Source organism: Trematomus bernacchii, unplaced genomic scaffold (assembly GCF_902827165.1).
Source record: "Trematomus bernacchii unplaced genomic scaffold, fTreBer1.1, whole genome shotgun sequence".
NCBI lineage: Eukaryota > Metazoa > Chordata > Actinopteri > Perciformes > Nototheniidae > Trematomus > Trematomus bernacchii.
The window spans coordinates 2,692,366-2,712,994 of NW_022987801.1; the positions used below are offsets into that span (position 1 = coordinate 2,692,366).

At 42.3% G+C, this 20,629-nt stretch overlaps 1 protein-coding gene across 2 annotated transcripts; it reads left to right on the top strand.

Moving 5' to 3' along the window:
• Positions 1-7,950, top strand: si:dkey-185m8.2 (trichohyalin). Of its 2 annotated transcripts, none has more exons than XM_034150061.1 (3): positions 1-658; positions 886-1,710; positions 2,522-7,950. In XM_034150061.1, the coding sequence occupies exons 1-3, from the start codon at positions 610-612 to the stop codon at positions 7,651-7,653; spliced, it is 6,006 nt and encodes a 2,001-aa protein (XP_034005952.1). In that variant the 5' UTR covers positions 1-609; the 3' UTR covers positions 7,654-7,950. The 2 variants fall into 2 exon arrangements, with proteins under 2 accessions (XP_034005952.1, XP_034005953.1); XM_034150062.1 differs by having other exon boundaries at positions 934-1,710.
• The last annotated feature ends 12,679 nt before the right edge of the window (positions 7,951-20,629 follow it).

Below are 20,629 nucleotides of genomic sequence, written 5' to 3' on the forward strand. Positions count from 1 at the left end.
ATAACTCGCCATGTGATGCTGTTCCTTTCAGTTTGACATTTTGACAAAGAAAGATTTAGCCGATAATAGTAGATGCACTTTGTATGAATCTTTTGTCTGCCAACTTTGTACTTTCATGTACTTTTTATAGAGGCAGGAACTCTTTAACCACAAGGCAGCTCAGTGTCATTGAGCTTGTGGGTAGAGGAAACAGAAGTGACACACGTTCACCACAGGCAGCGTCGGCATACAAGCTCTGCAGGTTTCGACAAAAAGTCTGCATACGTGTGACACCATGCATATAAACGCTGTGTATGTTCTTATAAGTGTTGCAGCTCTGTGCAGCATGCATTTGTGTGTGTGTTGCAAACATGTTCACGTTACTGGGTCAAAGACACTCACCTTGCCATCGTTTCACTTCCTGTCGTCCTGAATGACAGCATGTTAGAAAACCAAACGGTGGTCACGTGACACGACTTCCACTTTCTGTGTTCAGTTTGTGCGGCACGAATCGTCATTTTGAAATTCACTACAGAGGGTTTTCTTTCACAATCTAGGTGACCAAGCTCTTCCTGTAAAAGTCACACAGGAACTAAAAAGAGGAAGGGGAAGAGAGCGGTCGGAGAGGTGATGGACACGACAGATGAGAGCTTTAGTCCAGTCATCGTCACCAACGGTGGTGAGTTTGTCAGAGCTCTTAGATTCTTTGCTTACCTTTTATTATACCTAGTTTTATTGATTTCGTGTGAGTTGTATGAAGGCACCTTAATGTGTGATGTAATTAAAACAATAATGCACTTTCTTATGGTAAATACAGAAGAAAGACAGTTCAAATGTGGCTTGAAATGCAGTTTTAGAAGTGGAGCATAGCAGATGACTCATTTTTGCTACTTCTGTGTCATTCAGCTTACCCGGTACGATGCAGTGAGGAAGTCCTTCTGCCTTTCTTCACAGATGAGAGTCTGCAGGACGCCATGGACTCTCAAACCCCCCCTGCCTCCCACAGCGCCCCCCCGGCTCTCCAAGAGCTCAGACTGGTCCTACTGGGCAGGAAAGGAGCTGGGAAAAGCGCGGCGGGCAACACCATCCTAGGAATTGCGGGAGGTTTCGAGAGCGGGAAGCCTACGGAGGAGTGTGTGAAAAGGCGAGCTGATGTGGCGGGGAGGAAAGTCACAGTGGTGGACACCCCAGGGTGGGAGTGGTATTACCCGCTGAACAGCACCCCAAACTGGGTGAAGAGAGAGACTTTACGGAGTGTCTCGCTTTGCCCGTCTGGACCCCACGCTGTGCTGCTGGTGGTGCGATCCTGCGCCTCGGTCACAGAGGACTACATCAGGGAGATAGAGGAGCATCTAGAGCCGCTGGGGAAAGGAGTCTGGGAGCACACCATGCTGCTCTTCACCAGGGGAGATGAATTGGGTTTGGTTTCCATGGAGCAGCGGATTTTGACAAGCGGCCCGGCGCTGCAGAAGCTCCTCCAGAAGTGCGGGAACAGGTACCATGTGGTGGATAACCGGAGCAAAGGAGATGGGACTCAGGTGAAAGAGCTGATAAGGAAGCTGGAGGAGATGGTGGCGAGGAAGAAGGGTGGAAGCAGTCATTTAGAGATGGATAATACGGTCCTGGTGGGTCTGGAAGCTGACGGGAAGAGCAGAGCGAGGGAGAGGAGGAAGAAACAGAGGCAGATGGAGGCGCAGATGCAGAGAGGGAACATCAAAGCAGCTCTAATGAGTAAGTTCTTCAGTCGGTCCTCTCAAAAACATAGAATCCTATTACAATCATATTTATGTTCAATATGTATAAGTGCAATAAGAAAAATGTCATTAAGTGTTAAATCCACAAAGACTCTAGTGTGTTTGAACTCAGTTTAGTTTTTTCCTGGCAAGAAAACAACTTTTAGTAGGAGCAGCAGTCAGCTTTTTACATTTAAAAAAACGTTTGTAAACCCACTGTACCTTACATGTCTACTAGTGCCAGTCCATGACGTGACTTCATTCTCTGCAAAAGATGACATTACAATACTATATTATTACACAGCTAGTTGTTTGGTGGTATATTAAGGGTATGGGAAGGTAATTCACTTCAGAAACAATATATATAAATATTTCATCTGTGGAAGCCGTGGCGCTGTAAAAAGCAAGTCCAATCATCTGAGCCGGCCCAGGTCAGATAACTGGATGGCCTACCTGCCTGTAAGCCTTCCATCTCGTGCACAAACTTATCTCGTGCCCTCATTGGTCATGTGCGTGTCCGTGTGTGTTGGAGGAGGGGCTCTGTAAGGAAGTCTGAAGGAAGGGGCAGATTTTTTTCGGTTGTGTACTTTCAAATTGTAGCGCACTCAAGCTGGTTTCTCCATTCTTACCTACCCTACCTTTAACACTCCGATATGAATGGAGAAACTTAAGGTAGTGGCTGATGTCTGTTTCAGTAGCTTTTTTAAAGTGTTTTTGTCTTGCAAGTACAATAAATTAAGTGATGCAGCATTTAACATCAACTTTATTTCACAGTGATAGTAACATTTGTGTACCTTCCTCCCTTGCAGGTGATGGTGTTCAGGGTTCAGAGCTGGACGCCCACCACTCGTTCTCCAAGGCTCCTCGACGTTTACCCGAGGTCAGGCTGGTCCTCCTGGGCGAGCGTGAAACAGGAAAGAGCTCCGCTGGAAACACCATCCTGGGAAACACGTCCTTCTTCCAAGGCGGGGCTGTAACAGAGGAGTGCGTCCGTCAGCAAGCGGAGGTGGCCAAGCGGCTGGTGACGGTGGTGGACACTCCTGGTTGGGAGGGAGGCGTAGCGGGGGCCACACCTGAACGAGTGAAGAGGGAGATTGTCAGTAGTGTGGCCTTTTGTCCTCCAGGGCCTCACGCTCTCCTGCTGACTCTAAGAGTAGATACACTGGTGAAGGCGGCACATGTGAAGGAACATCTAGAGCTTTTAGGCGAGGGTGTATGGAGACACACAATACTGCTGTTCACACACGGGGATCAGCTTCGGGAGGGGGTGGATATCGAGCAGCACATCCAATCTGGAGGCAGGGACCTCCAGTGGCTCCTGGAGAAGTGCCGGGGCAGGTACCACGTTATCAGCAGCGTAAATGGAGGAGGGAAAGGAAATGGAGACTCCAGTAAAGTGACGGAGCTTCTGCAGAAGGTGGAAAAGATGGCCGCGATGAACCGATGTGAGGCTTTCTCCGGCCTGGTGCAAGACGTCAGGGATCTGAGCCGGCAGAGAAACGAGAAGTTCAACCAGCGCCTGAAGGATATAGGAGATAAAATGCTTCGTCAGGAGGAAGAGTTGAAAAATATCAGAGAGCGGGAGATGAAAAGCATCAGGTGGTTTTTTGACTGGAAGAAAAAGGTGAAATCGCCCGGAAAGGCCGGCGTTCAGAGGGAAGAGGAGGAGGAAGAGGACAGGAGGATGGGCGAAAGGAGGAATGATATCAGGGAGCTAGAGGAGAGGATGCGATGGCTGACGGAGGAGAAAGAGAAAGAAATTCAAGATCTGAGCGAAGAAAATGAGAGACTCCGGGTAGCACTAAACCAGAGCCAAGGGGAAAGGGACAAGGCCGTGCTCAAAGTGGAGCTAAAGGAAAGCGAGATTGAGGAGCTGACAGAAAGAATTGATGAGCAGCAGCAGAAGATGCTCGACCTTGAACGTGCCACTGTAGAAAAGGAACATGAGAGAAAACAGTGGGAAGACGGCATCAAAGGGAAGAAACAAGAATGGATGAATGAGGTCAAGAAGTTGAGAGAAAACGTAGAGCTTCAGAAGAAAGAGACAGCAGAGTGGAGGGAAAAAGTGAGTTCTTTAAAAGTGGAAATGGACGATACTAAAAGACACCATGAGGATATTCTCCAGAGGAAAGAGAGGGAGATGGCAGAGATGGAAGAAAGACTTCAACAACAGATGGAAATAAGAGACAAAGAGCAGGAAGTACTGAGAAAGAAAGCTTCAGAGGAAAAGCAGATAACTCTCAATCATTTAAAACAATGTGAGAAAGAATCAGAACTGAAAGTTGAAGAAATGAAATCACAACACGAGAAAGAGATGGAGAGAAAAGCACATGAGAAAGAGACTGAGATGGGAGAAATAAAACAGCAGCATCAGGAAGAGATGGCCAGAACAATTTGTGAAATAGAAAAAATGTCGGAGGCAATGAAAGTTCAACATCAAGAAGAAATTGATCGGAAGTTGATGGACAATGTCGAACATATAGAGAGGGTCAAACAACAGCATGACAAGGAAATAAAGGAAATGCAGGAAGAACAGCGTAGTAAGATTGCCGAGCTGAAAGAGCAGTTCGCATCAGAAACAGAGGAACAAATAGAGGCCAAACAGAGAGAGATAGCAGAGATGGAGCAAGGGTATTTTGTCGAAATTGAAGGACACATGTTGGAAAACGAAAAAGAGAAGGACATGATTCATCTTAATTACAAGAAAGACATGACGACGATGATGCAAGAGAAAGACAAAGAGGTAGAAGTGCTCAAACGGCAGCATGAGGGGGAAATGGCAAGACAAATGAATGAAATGGAAAAACTAATGGAGACGACAAGTGCTGAACACAAGGAGGAAATAGAACGAAAAGTGAGAGAGAAGAAAGAAGAAGTGGAAAGGGTCAAACTAAAATACAGTGAGATGGAGCGAGAAAGACAGAGAGAGATAAGAGAGCTGGAGCAACAGTTTGCGGCCAAAGGAGAACAAATGGTGCTCGAAAATGAAAACGAGAAGAAAGCGATGAATGAAAATCATGAGAAAAACATTTGGCAAAGAATGCGAGAGAAAGACGGACTAGTGGACGAGTTGAAACGTCAGCACGTGAATGAAATCCAAGAGAAAATGCAACAAAGTGACCAGGAGAAGAATGAGATGGAGCAAAGACTGGAGGGAAAACTAAAGGAGATGGGGGATATCAAACTCAGTGTCAAAGAAATGACGGACAAGCTGCAACAAAAGGAGGAGAACGAGAAAGATTATTTAAGTCACAAGCAAGAAATGGAGGAAAAACTGGAAGAAGGAAAAAGGGAAACGGAAGTGATCAAAGAACATTTAAAAGACCTGGAGCAACAATGGCAGCAGAAACAAGAGGAACGAGACAAGGATCATTTAAATCACAAGAAACAGATCCAGCAAAAACTCCAAGAAAAAGAGAAGACGATAGGAAAGTTGATTCAGCATGTGAAGGATATTGAAGAAATCCTGCAGAGGAAAGACGAACAGAGAGGAGAGATTATTCTGAGTCAGAAGAAAGAGGCAGAGCAGCGACTGCGAGACAGAGAGCGAGAGATGGAGGAGATGAAACTCCAGCTTCTTAATGACATGGAGAAACAACTCAAGGAAAAGGAAACTGAAATTGAAAGTGTTAAACTGCAGGTCGAGTCTACGGAGACGAGATGGAAGGGAGAGGACGAGAAAACAGAGAACGAATTGAACCGACTGACAGAAATCATCAACAAGAAAACGGCTGAAATAACACAAGCACAATGTTTTCTCTCAGAGAGGGGCGAAGAAGTGGAAGAGGCGAAAATGACATGTGCCAAGTACTTAAAAGAAATTGAACGCCAAGCCTCGAGTATCCTGGAGATACAGCAGTGCCATGCCGAGCAGGAGCAGAACAAAGATGCCGAAATGATGGGAAAACTTCAGGAGAAAGATGAAGAACTGACGCAGAGAGACGGAGCAAACGAGAGAGAGATCCTCAAACTCAAGTCTCTAATCGAGCAGACAAAGTCAGAGCTGAAGGAGCTCACCCGCAAGATGGAGAAGGAGACGACGAGCATGATTCAGGGGTATGAAAAGGAGATTGCGAGAAGCAACGATGGCGTGGACACTATGGCGACGGAGAGAGATCGCGCTATACGTCGCTCAGAGGAAGTCGCGGAGAAATATGAGGACAGTCGGAGGAGAGTTGAGGAGCTGCAGGAGGAAAACCAGAAGCTGAGGAAAGACACGGACAACCTCAAAATAAAATACGAGAAGCTGAAGGAGTGCGAGGAAGAAGTTAGAAAACATCTCAAAGGATATGAAGAGCAGGTGAAGAGCACAGAAGAAGACATTCTTAAAAAGAGAGATGTGGAAGTGGAGGGGTTGAAGGAGGCAAACGACAAACTGCAAGTAGAGAACGAAAAAAGGAGAGAGGAGACAGAAAGGCAAACGAATGAAATGAGAGACTGTGTCGAGAAAGAAAGAGCGATGAAAATGAAGGATGAGGAATTCTTGAAAAGAGGAAACGAAGTAGAGGAAAGGGAACAGGCTCTGAGGAGAAGCGAAGAAGAGTTGAGTCAAAGAGGATATGACCTCGATGCGAAAGAGAAAGAGCTTGTTGAAAAAGTGAAAGGGTTGGAAAGTAAGGAAGAAGAAGTGAGTACAGAGGAAGCAAGTGTAGAGGGGAAAGATAGATACGAGCATGAGGTGAACATGAGGTCGCAAAACATCGAGACAAAGGAAAGGAAGCTGGACATCTTGCTCAGAGCTCTGGAGGGGAAACAGAAAGAGCTGAACTGTCACGGTCATACTCTTCAGGAGAAGGTGAAGGAGCTGAAAGACAAGGAGTGTTACTTAAGACACGAAGAACAGGAATTGATCAACTGGAAGTCGGAGTTGCAGGTGCAAAACCAGAGCGTCAACTCCACCACGCAGCAGCTGGATGAGATGCGGAGGGACCTGGCTCTGCTGAAGGAAGAACTTCACAGCAAAGAGAGAAATCTGAAGACGTCACTCAGGAAACTGGGCAAATGGGAACAGAATCTCAAAGAACGAGAGGAAGGGTTGCGCAGAGAAGAGAGTGGAGAATATGCTGACATGGATTGTTTCGATGGGACAGACGCCGTTGAGAGCTCAGAAGACGACATGCATTTAATGTACAGAGAGGTCAGCGACAGAAGGGAAAAGGGAACAGGAAGGGAGAAGGAAAGGGAGGGTCAGAGGATAGCAGAGAGTAGTAATGGTCACCTTGAAATACTGGAAGAGATAGAGACAGCTCAGGGAAAGGAAGGGATGGGAGATAAAGGAGAAGAGACAAAGGAGAGTAAAGGCAGAGGGGATCTGGAAAGGGCTAAGGTTGCTCAAGATGTACAGTTTTTATCTCCAAGTCAGGGTCACAGAGGCTCAAAAGGCAAAGATCTGAGGGTGGTGGTGTTAGGAGAGTCCTGGTCGTCTCGTTCCCCAGCTGGCGTCACCATCCTGTGCGGAGACGAATCCAAACTTGATGACTTTGAGACATTCAGGTCCTGGAGAGGTCAGATAGCTGGACGCCAATGTGCCGTCGCAGAGCCGCTCGGTCTGAAATGGCGAGACGGACCGGATCCAACGAACACGACGCAAAGGAAAAGCATCCTGGACAGCGTCTCCTGGGGTCAAACCAAACCTCAAATCGTCCTCCTGCTCATCCCGGCCTTCCTCACTTGCACACAGAAGTACAGGAAAGCAGTGGAAGAGCACATGGGTTTGCTCGGGGAAGACATTTGGAAGCGCACAATGGTGTTGTTCACGTGGGGGGAAATGTTAGGCGAGAGCGCAGAGCAGCTGATACTGAGGAACGGGGAGCTGATGAAGCTCGTGGAGAAATGTGAGGGCAGGTATCATGTGCTGAGCAGCAAGAAACGCAACTCTATGATAGAGGGGTTGCTGGAGAAGATGGAGGATGTGGTGGCTTTGAACAATGGAGAACTGTGATGCACATATTTCTTGTTTCATATTTCATATCCTATAATTCATTCATAGCATTCTATTTCCATGTAAATGACTGCTTTATTTTATTGCTATTTAACTATATTTTGTCCTTAAAGATTTCTTGTTTTATATTTTATGTCTGCACCATGAGATCAAGTCAAATTCCTCGTATGTGTGAACCTACCTGGCAATAAACCTGTTTCTGATTCAGATTCAGATTCAGATTCTGAGACTGTATGAAAATACCATTTAGTGTTTCATGTTATGTGAATTATTTTGAATAAAGTGGTGGAAGAAGAACTGAGGTTGTTTCTTTACTGTAAACCAATGTGTTTTAGAATATCATAACAAAATATACTGCATTTTAAGTAAAGTTCATAAGGTTTTTGAGTGGATGTGTGATCATTTGGGCAAAAATCTGTTACCGAAATGTGTGGTCTTGTTTTTTAACTTTCTTAAATCTTTCCTTTTTTTATGTAATATTTGATAATTTCCCAATTTTTCCCAACAAAAAAGTCTAAAGAGTAATCACTGGCTACATGCGACACATTTTCCCTACTAGACTTTTTTTTTTGTAAGGCCATAAAACTTTTTAACCCTTATGTTGTTCGGGTCTCCCGTGACCCGTTTCAAGTTAAAATGATATAACAACTACGATCTAAGTTTTTTTTATCGGAACAAGGCTTCATGATATCTTCCACCTCAACAGCTATATAAACACTACAAAACTGATTTTGACCATTTTAGCCAAGTCTGAAGGTCTCTAAAAAAAAAGTGTAGAATTTGGTGTTCGTGTTCAGCAGCATTGTTTTGGGTGACACCCCAGCCCCACCCCCTTCATCCACTGTCACAATAATTTAAAACCTTTTGGGGGGAAATTGTATTCTAATAGTCTATTATAGTCAGATTACATTACATTACATGTTACTTGTTAGACGCTTTTATCCAAAGCGACTTACATACTCAATACTGTGGACAATCCCCATGTCAATTTGGGGTGAAGTGTCTTGCCCAGGGACACAATGACATGCTGTTTGCAGTGGGGTTTGAACCTGTGACCCCCTGAACCGAACACCTACGGACAACCCACTACGCCACACGCCCCCCAGATAACGTAATGATCCACTGTCTTCACTATAGGAAATATAATGAGTGAATTGAATCACATGTTTTACTTAAATATGTGTTGTAATGTTTGTTGGGGCCATAAAATAAAATTACAACAGGATTGTACGGTAATGAATGCATAATAAGTTAGTTATGATGTTGTTAAAACAATATTGGATGATAGTCATTATTTTGGAGTGTTTTGGACTGAGATAAATCATGGGTCAAAACACCATGAACGGTAACAGCTTTTGAACACAACAAGGGTTGAACTACGCCTTGTATTTTAAAAGCATGTGTTTTTATGTAAAATCTTAATGACGAGTAACCCGGTACAATATCTGACAAATTACTAAATGCAATAGTTCCCTCTGGTATGAAGTGGAGTATAAAAGGGGCATACAATACAGTAATCAAATGTATACTTAAGTACAATACTTGAGAATGACCATCCTCCTTTCTGAATGATTAATATAAATATTCATTACTTTAAAAAAAATCATACACAATCCTGCATTAGCTGTAATCTCTCAAACCGAAGCTGACCTCTACTCTGTGAAGACTTCCTTATTCCCTCCACCAGATGGGGACCTTGTGTCAGTGTAGAGAAGCTCTCTGAGCACCAAAGTAATCAGCAGTGGAAAGTCTCTGATGACAAGGAGTTGATGTTGAAAGTATAGTGAAGGTAGTCAAATATCTTTTTTTTTTAAACCATGTTTTACAATTTTCTGCGTAAATGGCTACTTTTAAAGTGAAATAGTACACAAAGAGTAGCAGGCCTGTGCTCCATCTTGACTGAAGGCATTTCAGGAGAAGCAAAACCGTCTCGCAATTATAACCCCGGGGAGCCTCCCGCCCGCTGAGAGGACTCCTGCTTTGACAAGTAAATTATGACTCTTGATGAGAGGAGTACGGCTTTCTCAGAATGCAATTTTGACAGCCAGGAAAATGCGGGTAGATACATACAACAACTTCCATCATCGCCAGATGCAACAGCCAAAAACACTCGTGTGCAATCATCAGGCTAATAATTATGGAGTGTGAGTGCTGGCCTGTATCTAACATGGCAGCAATGTTTTTTTAATCTGTCCATTCAATGGGAGCTGCCTTTAGACGCGTGATGAGAAGGTGTTGTGTCAAGATGGATCCCCTGCTTCTTTGATCATCTCTGCAGGGAGCGACTGTTTTCAAAGCGTCTGGGGAGAAATTACGGGGGGGAAAAACTTGCCAAATTGCAGTTGATGCAGACATAATTTTCATATATTTTAGCATAATGTTTTAAACATATCAGGTATCCAACACAAAATCGAGCCATAATATGTCATAAGCAACGCCTTTTTTATTTCCAAATTCTTAGATTTGCCATCACATAGCTCATTTATAGTATCACAACACTTGATTTATTGATTATAAGCTTGGATTGATTACAGAGTGCATGATGGGTTTTCGGCAAAATGTAACGACAGGGTTGTAAATGGTTTAGTTTAAAATGTTTTAGGTTGTTTGAAGTTTTAACCCCCTCAAAGCTGGAAGACAACAAACTTTCGAATACATCTTTGGAGAAGCATGTTGCACAGCCAAACATTGATAGGTATTCAGTCCTGATGACTAATATTTAGCAAAAAAACCTATATTACATTTTTTTTTAGGAGACAATACTAAATATCTTGAATACTGAATTAAGGTGAAATGTGTTTACAGTAATAGTTAATCATTTGGGAAAATGTTCATATCTGTGACTCTTATCCCTCATACAGTATCTGTACGGCAGCTTAGCAAAGACACTTCGGCATATAACCCTCCGTAAACCACAAATTGTTGTTTTTACCATTTGTTTTTTGGTATCGATTAAACAACCAAAACATAAATGTTGATTATTAAACTTAAGATGTGCTAGTTAACAACATGTGTTACTTTGGACGGAACCAGGCTAGCAGTTTCCCCCTATGTACAGCGTTGTGCTAAGCTAACTGGATATTGCTTTAAAAAAGGGCATCAATCATTCAGGAGGAATTATTTTATGTATGTAGCCTTAAAATACATGGTGTACTAATGTTTCAATAATTTGGTTGTTTGGAGACGTTAAAAAGATATGTGGAGCCTTAAAGGTCCCATGTCATGCTTTTCCGGTTATTACCCGTCCCCTTGTGTGTTATGTAGCTTTGTATGCATGTAAACGGTCTGCAGAGTCACAAACCCTCAAAGTACACCCTGTAGCGAGTACAACTCTAACACAGAAAAGACCTGTCTATGCTGCCCCAGAACGCCTCGTTGGAGATTTCTCTTTTTCCATTGTTTACTTCTTGGGTATAGTGACGTAATTCGGGTATAGTGACGTAACGTAACGGCTCCGCAGATTGGTCCAAATGGACTAATCCGCGGAGCCGTTACGTCCGCGGAGCCGTTACGTTTGGACCAATCCGCAGACTTCCTCACACACACACACACACACACTCGGCAGGATGTTGCGAGGCTCGCTGCTGCGAGGAGCGGGACAGTGTGAGCTGGCTCACTGCTGTGGGGTCGGCGAGACAGCGAGACACCGCGGAACTCAGCCTGAGCACACACACAAACTCCCAGCCAGGCTGCGGGTGTGTGTGTGTTTCGGGCTGGGTTTCGCTGTGTCTCGCAGACGGCCACTGGGTTCACAGGGAGGGGGGGGGAGCTCCAACAAGCCGTTTAGGACAGAGAGTGAATACACATACTATACAGAGATGCTGTATGAGAAACCAATGTGAGAAAATTGCACAATGTAAATGTATTCTAGTAGACCTCAACAATGGAATTATGATCAGTAGAAATGGCCATGACATGGGACCTTTAAGATATAAAACTCGGCATTGTCGTGGCGCTTTTATAAAAACACTTTTCTTTACCTTGAAATAACTAATAATGGAAAAGTGTATTAATGCCGAGGTTGGACAGTTTAAGGCTTGAGGATTTAACAAGTATAACCATGTAAAATGTATATTTTAATTGAACTTTGATCCCGACAGCCATCACAGTATTTATGTCTTTCATTCAAGGCCATTGATGAACACAAATCACCACTATTACTGTGAGTTCAGAATCCTTGCTTCCAGCAGACAGTGGCTGTTGAAACCACTCTTGGGCACTCATTTTGGTTTTAGCAGGCATTAGTTCAGATTAAGCCAACATGTTTACCTTAATTTATCTTTATTTGGAGCCTTTTAAGGTCCTGAACGAGGCTTTTTGGGAAATATGGATGAGGCCACATTTACATGCTCCACAATAGACAGGAACAGCGCAGTCAATCATGTCTACAAATGATGGAAACAAAATTACTAGGCTGTGTTAAAACAGAAGTTAATGGCTGGGCTGATTTCTATTACGGTCTGTGCACTCTCATTTGAATAATGGTGCTTCTAACAATGTTTTTTCTTCCCAGTACTTGACCTAGGAGGGAAATAAATGTGATTCCGCTTTAACACCTCCATTAATATTCAAGTGGTTTTAATACTCAAGGTTTATTTTCTGACTCGTCGTAATTAGCATGGCAGTCTGGTGCTAGTTTGCCTTAAATCGTGCTCCGATTGTGTGTGTGTGTATGTTGGTGCAAACAAGGGTCTCATTATTAAAAACAAAATGCCTGTTGTGAGGTGAGTATAGAAGTCGGTATTTTCATTGCGTTTCAGGATGAAACTGTATTTTCTTGCATGTGGATTGTCCTTTTGAGTATACTTAAATCAAAATATCCTGCTTTGGATAATTGTTGATTTTTTTCTCACTGTGTTAATGTAATATGTCTTTTAGTTCTATTTCCTGGCCATTAAAGGAACCTCAATGTGGCTGTACAGTAGGAGCCATATGTTAAAATGTATAATTTGATATATTATGTGTGTATATAGATATATTTAAACATTGTAATCCTTTGTTATTAGTATTATTATATCATTTATTTAAACCAGCCGTCGTAAAATTGACGTCATAGATGACCGCAGCTGCTTGTAATTAGAGGTGAGAAGGAGAAAAGAATGACGGAGCAATATCGTTTTTTTGACCTGTGAAAATATGTGTTTGTATTGATATATTTTGTTTAAGTAAAGAGTCAACCAAACTTTCCTGAGACGTATTTTTGTTGGAGTCAAGCTTATTGCTACTTGTGGATATCGATGTTTGGATTAGACGGAACTACAGTGGCCTTTTAGTAAGTCACTTCCTAGTGCTTTATAGATCAGTTATGAGAGAACAAATTCATAAGATTATATTGAACCAATTTGGGTCTAGAAGTGGTCATTTGAGGTAACTTCCTGTTGATTTTTGACATTACATGTAAAAAAGAACAAATCTGCAGACGTCCTGCTCGTGAAATTGCAGGCCAAAGGGTAGCGCTGCGTGTGGTGGACAGCTAGGTATAAGAATGATCGTGGCTGTAAAGGTCATGCTGGTTGCTCGGGGGCGAGGATTTGTATTGAACCTGATGGACCACATCTGCCCCCCACCTCTTGAGGGTACATTTAGATAACGCTGGCCTTTCAGAGTTGGATAGCCAGACTAGTTACGTAAACCACCCATGCGGGACACGCAGACCCTTTGGAATCCGTACCAAAAGAACAAAATGTTCCGGCTGGGGTAAAGACGAGGCCAGATGTCTGAGAGAGCAGGCGCCTCAACTTTGGCTGATCTCAGAGTTACTTTGACTGTTCATGTGTGAAATTAGGAAATCATAGTTGGTAAATGACAGAGCGTTAAAAGAAATTGACAAAAAATACTTGATAATGGCATCTTTTTGCATCACTGATTTTTTTTTACTTCCTCTCCTTCCTCTGCATTTTTTGGAAGACAGAAAAGGGGAAAGAGTGAGTAGGAGGAGACGATGTTTCAGATGATGAATCCCCCTCTGGACTGCATCGTTTCCGGCTGAGTGCGTCCAGTGGGCCAGAGCCAGGTCCTGGAATCTAGCTAATGAGACACACCCCCGAGGGCTCCGCGGCGCCTCATTGGCTGAGAGCCGGGCGGAGGCCGAGCCCATTGGCTGATGGGAGCCCTGTGCCAGCAGCTGTCAGAGCGTGTTGCAAATCAAAACTCGCATTGCTCTTATCCGCCATGGCACACAGTAAAGAAGCTAAATGAGCAGAGTGAAATGTATACTCAAGATAACATTTGCAAATGTATACAAAAATTACGAGTTCAGTCGGCCATTTTTTTTCCTTCAATGTCTTTTACACATATTTGGTTCAATGTGCAGATGACACATTTTTTTTTTTTAACATATTTTTATATTTCAGGGTTATTTCCAAACACTTGGAGCATCACTTTTTTGTAGAACACAATCATTTTAACTTATTCTGTGTTTAAAGCGATTTCATACAGCACATTAACTCTGTATCAACAGCAGGTTTACTGTATTTTATTTTTTATGTGTTAAGCTTCTCTCCTATGGCTGAATAAGTTATGACGCTTCCACGGTGAATAATATTTCTAGGATGTTATTCATTCTTCTTTCAAGGGCCCATTTAGCCAAAACGCACCAAGACATCCTGCAGATATGATGGCCTCCTTTCACTCGCTAGAAAAAAAATATTTATACATATATATTTTATTTATTTATTTAGTTAGATATCGGAGGAGGTCCGTTGACAATGAAAGCGACATGTGTATCTTTGAGCATGAATAAAATATTGTATTTTTTTTTATTACGAGCAAAAGGCGGACCCTCTCATCTGGAATGTCCTACAAATATTTCTAGATGACGGGATAAACTGACCTAAACAATCTTGGGCGAAGACATTTCTAAGCCTTTTAAATTTAAGGTGTGTTCAAAATAGATTGCCAAAGAAAATCTAAAGGTGTCATCTCCCCTACACTGTTGTTGTGTCCTTGTTTGTGTTTTTCTAGGCCTTGACCGATGATATAAATGTATTCAAGATAAGTAAATTATATACTTGGTTCTGAGGTGCAAGGAAGGTTCAAGACATTACCGAAGTACTACAGTTCAGAGAAGGATGTGAAAAAAAGTCAGAGCTGCTGCTTTGACATTTTTCTCCTCAGTGCCCTCCTCGGAGCTTCAGATGAAGGTCAGGGTGCACGAGGATGATTAACATTTTTGCTCGTAAGGGAGCGTCCTCTGATCAGCTCATGGTGGCAGATGCCTGAAGGCTGGAGAAGAGCGGAGGAAAGAGCAGCGGGAGGAGGAAGAGGGTCCCTTGTCTTTGTGTCTTTGTGCCCAAGGGCACAGTGATGTAAAAGGCCTTACATCACTCCTACACATGAGCAACACACTCATACTGTATGAGTCACACTCAAGTCATAGCTACAAATATTATTTGTAGTCATTTCTGAGGGTCTTAAATTTCATGTTGTGTGTTTCAGTGGTTATTTTTCATCTTTTTGCAGTTGTTTGGTGTCTCTTCCTGGCTTTTTGTCTTCGTTTGGTGTCTCTTCCCGTGTATATTTGTGGTTTTTTGTACTCTCTTTGGTAATTCTGTATTGCTTTGTGTTAATTATGTGTATCCATTGGTTCTTTTTGGTGTCTTTGTGGTTGTTTTGATTCTTTTTATGGTCATTCTCTATCTCTTTGTGGTGATTTTGTCTCTTTGTGGTCATATTGTGTGTCTCTTAATTGTTGTTTTTGTATCCTTGTGTAGCCATTTCTTGTCTATTTTGATGACCATTCAAATTCAAATTCAAACATTCGATGATTACAAAGTTCAATCATCCATTCCCGTTGGAACGGATAGAAGATTGACGCAGCAGACTGCAGATGTAAGGTTAGCTGTGAGAGACACACAGAAAGCTACTGTGTATTTTAATCCTCACAGTCACATCAACATGTCTTCGTGTGTCCGACTGCATTGAGCCGAACACACTTGCATCTATGACTGCTCCTGTCAGCTCTTCTCTCCCTTCTTCTTCCACGTTCCCTCCTCTGTTTCATAGTTTGTCCTTTTGCATCACTACGCTCTTCTCCACTTCGCTTTGCACCTTTGAAATCGTCCGGAGTCGGCCTTGCCCTCATTTGGACGGTCATTGAGTCAGTATGTATCATCATACTCGCCTAATTAATCAAAGTTAGATCACGTATAACGGCTTCCCTTAGGAACAGCATGTACTCTATGCTGCATTTGTTCATTATTTACAGCCAATGGATGTAAACACTGCACAGATGCAGGCAGGCATGAATGCACACCCTTGGGAAACGTTTATTTTTCTGTATTGGCATCATGATGTTTTCTCTATGTATGTTTATGTCCATGTTCTTTATGCTGCCATCCTGTGTATCGACACTGAATTATACAAACACAAACACAAGGAGCCTTCAGCAGATCCTTGAATGGCCTGTTCACATTATGTGATCAGGCAGACAAAGACAGACTAGCAGGGAATTACATGTCCTGTACAAACGTATTACTCAGACACAACCAAACACACTCTCTCTCATCAACTGCTGCAGAACGTTTATTTATTTTTTTACATAATCTGAACTCCTAGCTTTCTTAATCTCTTTTCTAGAACAAAATGTTCAAGTTTATGCAGGCTAGACTTAACCTCAAACATCAAGATACACACATACGCACACACACCATCAGAATTCATTATACTGGATTCAATTGAACGGTCCGGTCCGTCCTGCACCTTTGGGTGTAAAAAGCGAATTCATAAAGCGGTCTGGCACCTTGCATCACCTTAAAAGGTCTCCTTTCACCTTTCCTCCGGGATTATATGGAAGAAGCGGTTGTTCCAGTTCAGGTTTATCTCGATTACCCTCATGAAAGTTTGATGGGCCGACAGAGAGTGTGAGTCACAGCTCCGGATGGAGGTGAGGAGCAGATTAAAGATGAATTGTGTGAGTATAATGAAGTCGACGTCTGAAGGACTACTTTTCTTTGGAAATGAAGGCTTAAGCAAGAAAATAAGGAGAGAAAAAGGTAGGAAGGAAGGAAGGAAGGAAGGAAGGAAGGAACGCCAACACTAACCACATACGACACAAATGAGTTGTTTTTCTCTCCTGTCGTTGAAGGCGTTGTTCATTCTTTGCAAGACAGTCTCTAGACAGTGTCCTTTCCTGTTCAGAGTGAATCAGCTGAACTGGTGAAGGTGTTTTTCAGAGCATGACCTGTACAAACTAATTGCAGGATGCACGATCACAAGTTAATAGACACAGATATGGTCAGTGGCCTGTCCTCACAAGACTAACCACAGCGCTAACCTCCCAACCTCCGCTATGTAGCAACACCATCAAACTGTGAGCGCTGAAACGCGACTGATTTGTTGTTTGTCCTCATTTTATGCTTCATCAACGGATGCCCTCGGGTCAGATCATTTCTTTATGTAGTCACAACACAGTACGGAGGCATTTTGGCCTCTTTTTCTCATATTGCCACTACAGTCAAAGACTATCAGACCCCGATAGACGCGGCCAGAATAAAGTGAAACGTCTTCTATGGCCTTAGCAGACACAAGAGCTCAGCCAGCAACTGATAATGACGTCAGTTCTTTTTATTACTCAAAGACTGGAGGCTTTTCTCCAAGAAGAAAAGGTCCAATGTTCAACTACACATAGTTCATGACCTAAATTACAAAGTAGGGTTGAGGCTGTTCTGCCGTAAAACAGAAACAACCTAGCCCTAGGACTAGGGTAGACTTAACCTTAGTCAGGGGCTAAGTTGTTTCTATTACTATTATCCTCTCATTACTTGGTAGAAAACCCACAATGCTTAACTGTGTTTTACAAATCAATGTAAACCTTGGATTGGCTTGATGGGTTTTGGTGCTTTGGCCTGAAGTCCGTTTCCTTTTGGTGACTTTCATGAATTTGTGTTACTATGTGTTTTTTAAAATGTTACATTTAGTTTAATTTGATCGGAAGCAGCTTTAGTTCAAATAAACATCTCATTTAAACAACGTTTTTTTAATCGCATTTGTGCCCCAAACCGTACAAGGCCACTCTCAGGAGGGCAAGAAAAGTCAAATTCACTAGTAAGGTGACCTCATGATGAAAGGACCAATCCTGTAATGGTGATATCGCTGCTTCAATCTTTGCAGCAGCGATTCTTTTATCAAATCCATTTACCATGTTGCTGCTGAAAGAATTTCAAAACAAATCCCTGAACCCCCAAGTTTAAATCTGAAGGTACATGGCCTGTCCAGTCATTTCTGCTTCTGTACACCGGTTAATGGGAGGTTGTTTAAAACACCCATTCCACCTCTAAATCACATGAATGCGGCATTTAAAAGCAACGTTCATGCAACTCGTGAGGTCAGTTTAATTCTGGTCATTTGAATTTTATACCGACAACTAATGTGCGCAAAGTAGACAAAAATCTCTCCATTAGATGTATTAAGTGACCGTGGAAACCCAGTTAAAGTTGGAATGAAAACACATTAGATATGGTTTAATTGATGAGAAATGTGCTTACATGCAACTACAAATGTTATGTCTTGAGTGTTTTACGAAGCTGTCTGTACTTTTCCTTTGAAGGATAAAGTGCTACATGACAGTAAACAATGTTGGTCTTCTACAACAACAGTGAGATAAATGCTAAACAGAAAGAGACGGCCGTGCAACAACAGACGGTTGAGTAATTATTGTGTATGTGCGTTAAAGCCTGCATGTTGTAGCCTGTGGTACGCATGCAGAAGTAAGCCCTTGTGGTTACTGTAGCATTGCTGTGACTCACTTTATGCCTGAAGCTAGTAATGCATATGTGCATCTTAGGCTGTCAAATTAGGTATACAAATGTTGTATCTGTGTGTATGAGTCACATGTAACATATAAGGCTGTTTTAATCATATGTATGCCTTTGTTGTGGCATATTCTATCCAATATACTTCATTTGCTTGTATTAATTTTTGTCTGGAGTGAGACTTGTCTTGGTTTGACCTGTTGCTTATAAAGATGCATGGCTGCCTATTTCATAAGATGCATAATAGTTTCAATATGTATGTGTGTATACTGCTGCAAAACCCCAGAGCCTGTGAGCGAAGTAAATCGCTCAACCACTGCAAGTAAGTAGCCCCACATCATAAAAAATGCATGCAGTGGCATATGGTGTGCCAAGCTGCGTTATAGGCGATGTCGCTACAGCCCATACACTCATAAATCCATATCCATTACTGCCATTTCTATTTTTTTTAAAGGCCGAGGTCAACAGTTCACATCCCATCACACGGGAGAAACCCTTCAACATCTGCTTATGTTGCCATGGCAACTGGCTGCTGCTGCCTGCCAGATGTAGAAAGAGGATAGAAGAGAGAGAGAGATAGAGAGAGGAGAGAGTTTTTTTATTATTGCTGCAGGTGCATTTTAATGCGGTTTGACGCACACTGAGTGCCGACCGCTTTTCGGGAGCAATGCAGGTCTTGGTCAATCCTCTCACACACCTAGACTATTACAAGTGTTTTTCCAACACATCGGAACACATCTAGTTCACCTGAAGGGGAAGATGTGTCCAGAGGAGGCCTCTGCGCAGCACTGTGCATCAGAGTAACACAGCAATGCACAGCAGGAGCAGTATGTGTATGCTCAAGGGTTTTATCATATACATTTTCAAAACTGCATGCTTGAATTCTTCTTCTATAAAAATTATCATATTCTTTATGATTGTACTGAAACACAGTCTAAAAGAGAACCACTCCATTTAAAATACTTTCTTAACTATTCTTGATAAGAGAGAATTTCAGACACTTAAAATACAAATACAAATGCTCGACATTATTATAACTGAATTTAATGTTGAGTGCTCAACGCTAAATGTTATTTTTATAACATTCTTGGGATTTTACTTTCCATTTAACTAATAGTCCTTAAATATTATAGAGTACACACTACCCTAGAATTTTGGTTGAAAAAATATTCTACTCTGATAAACACTTCAGAATATAATTGAATTTCCTACAATTTCGAATAATTATATTCTTTCATACTGGAACTGAACATTATCTTGGAAATTAACACCCAGTATAGTAATTCATGTCTATTCCCTCATTTGTTTTAAGATACAAGAAATAGACATTAGTGCCTTCATTTTGAAATTGCATGAATTTGTCACACGGAATATTGAATAGTGTAACAAATAATTGATTAAAGCTGGGGTTTATTTGGACATCTATTAACTTCTATATGTGTATTTAGATGATGCAGCACAGGACCATTTATTTAGGTATTAATAATAAAGAGGAAGCATTAATGCAAAATAAGAAACGTATAGCATTCCTTTAGGGATTCGTGTAGTAGCATGAAGCTGATCTGTGCATGCAGAAGGAGGAAGTAGTAAACTAGAGGGCCTTTAGCATGACGCAGTAAGTGTGGTTGTTGCATCAATTTTATATGTACAGTACCATCCATTTTATTCAACGTCCATGACCTCGATTCAAACCTGGCGCTCTAATGACATATGAGGAATATGAAAAAGGGGAAAAATACAAATAGAAAATATATTTACACAGTCATGAATTTAATGCAACCTAATTATGTTTGTGCTGTGCATCAACACGTGTTAACCTCCGTACTGTCACACACACACACACACACACACACACACACACACACACACACACACACACACACACACACACACACACACACACACACACACACACACACACACACACACACACACACACACACACACACACACACACACACACACACACACACACACACACACACACACACACACACACACACACACACACACACACACACACACACACACACACACACACACACACACACACACACACACACACACACCACACACACCACACAACACACACACACACACACCACACACACACACACACACACACACACACACACACACACACACACACACACACACACACACACACACACACTCACTGGAAAGGCAATTTATAAAAGACTAACCAGTGGACATGAAATTAAAAT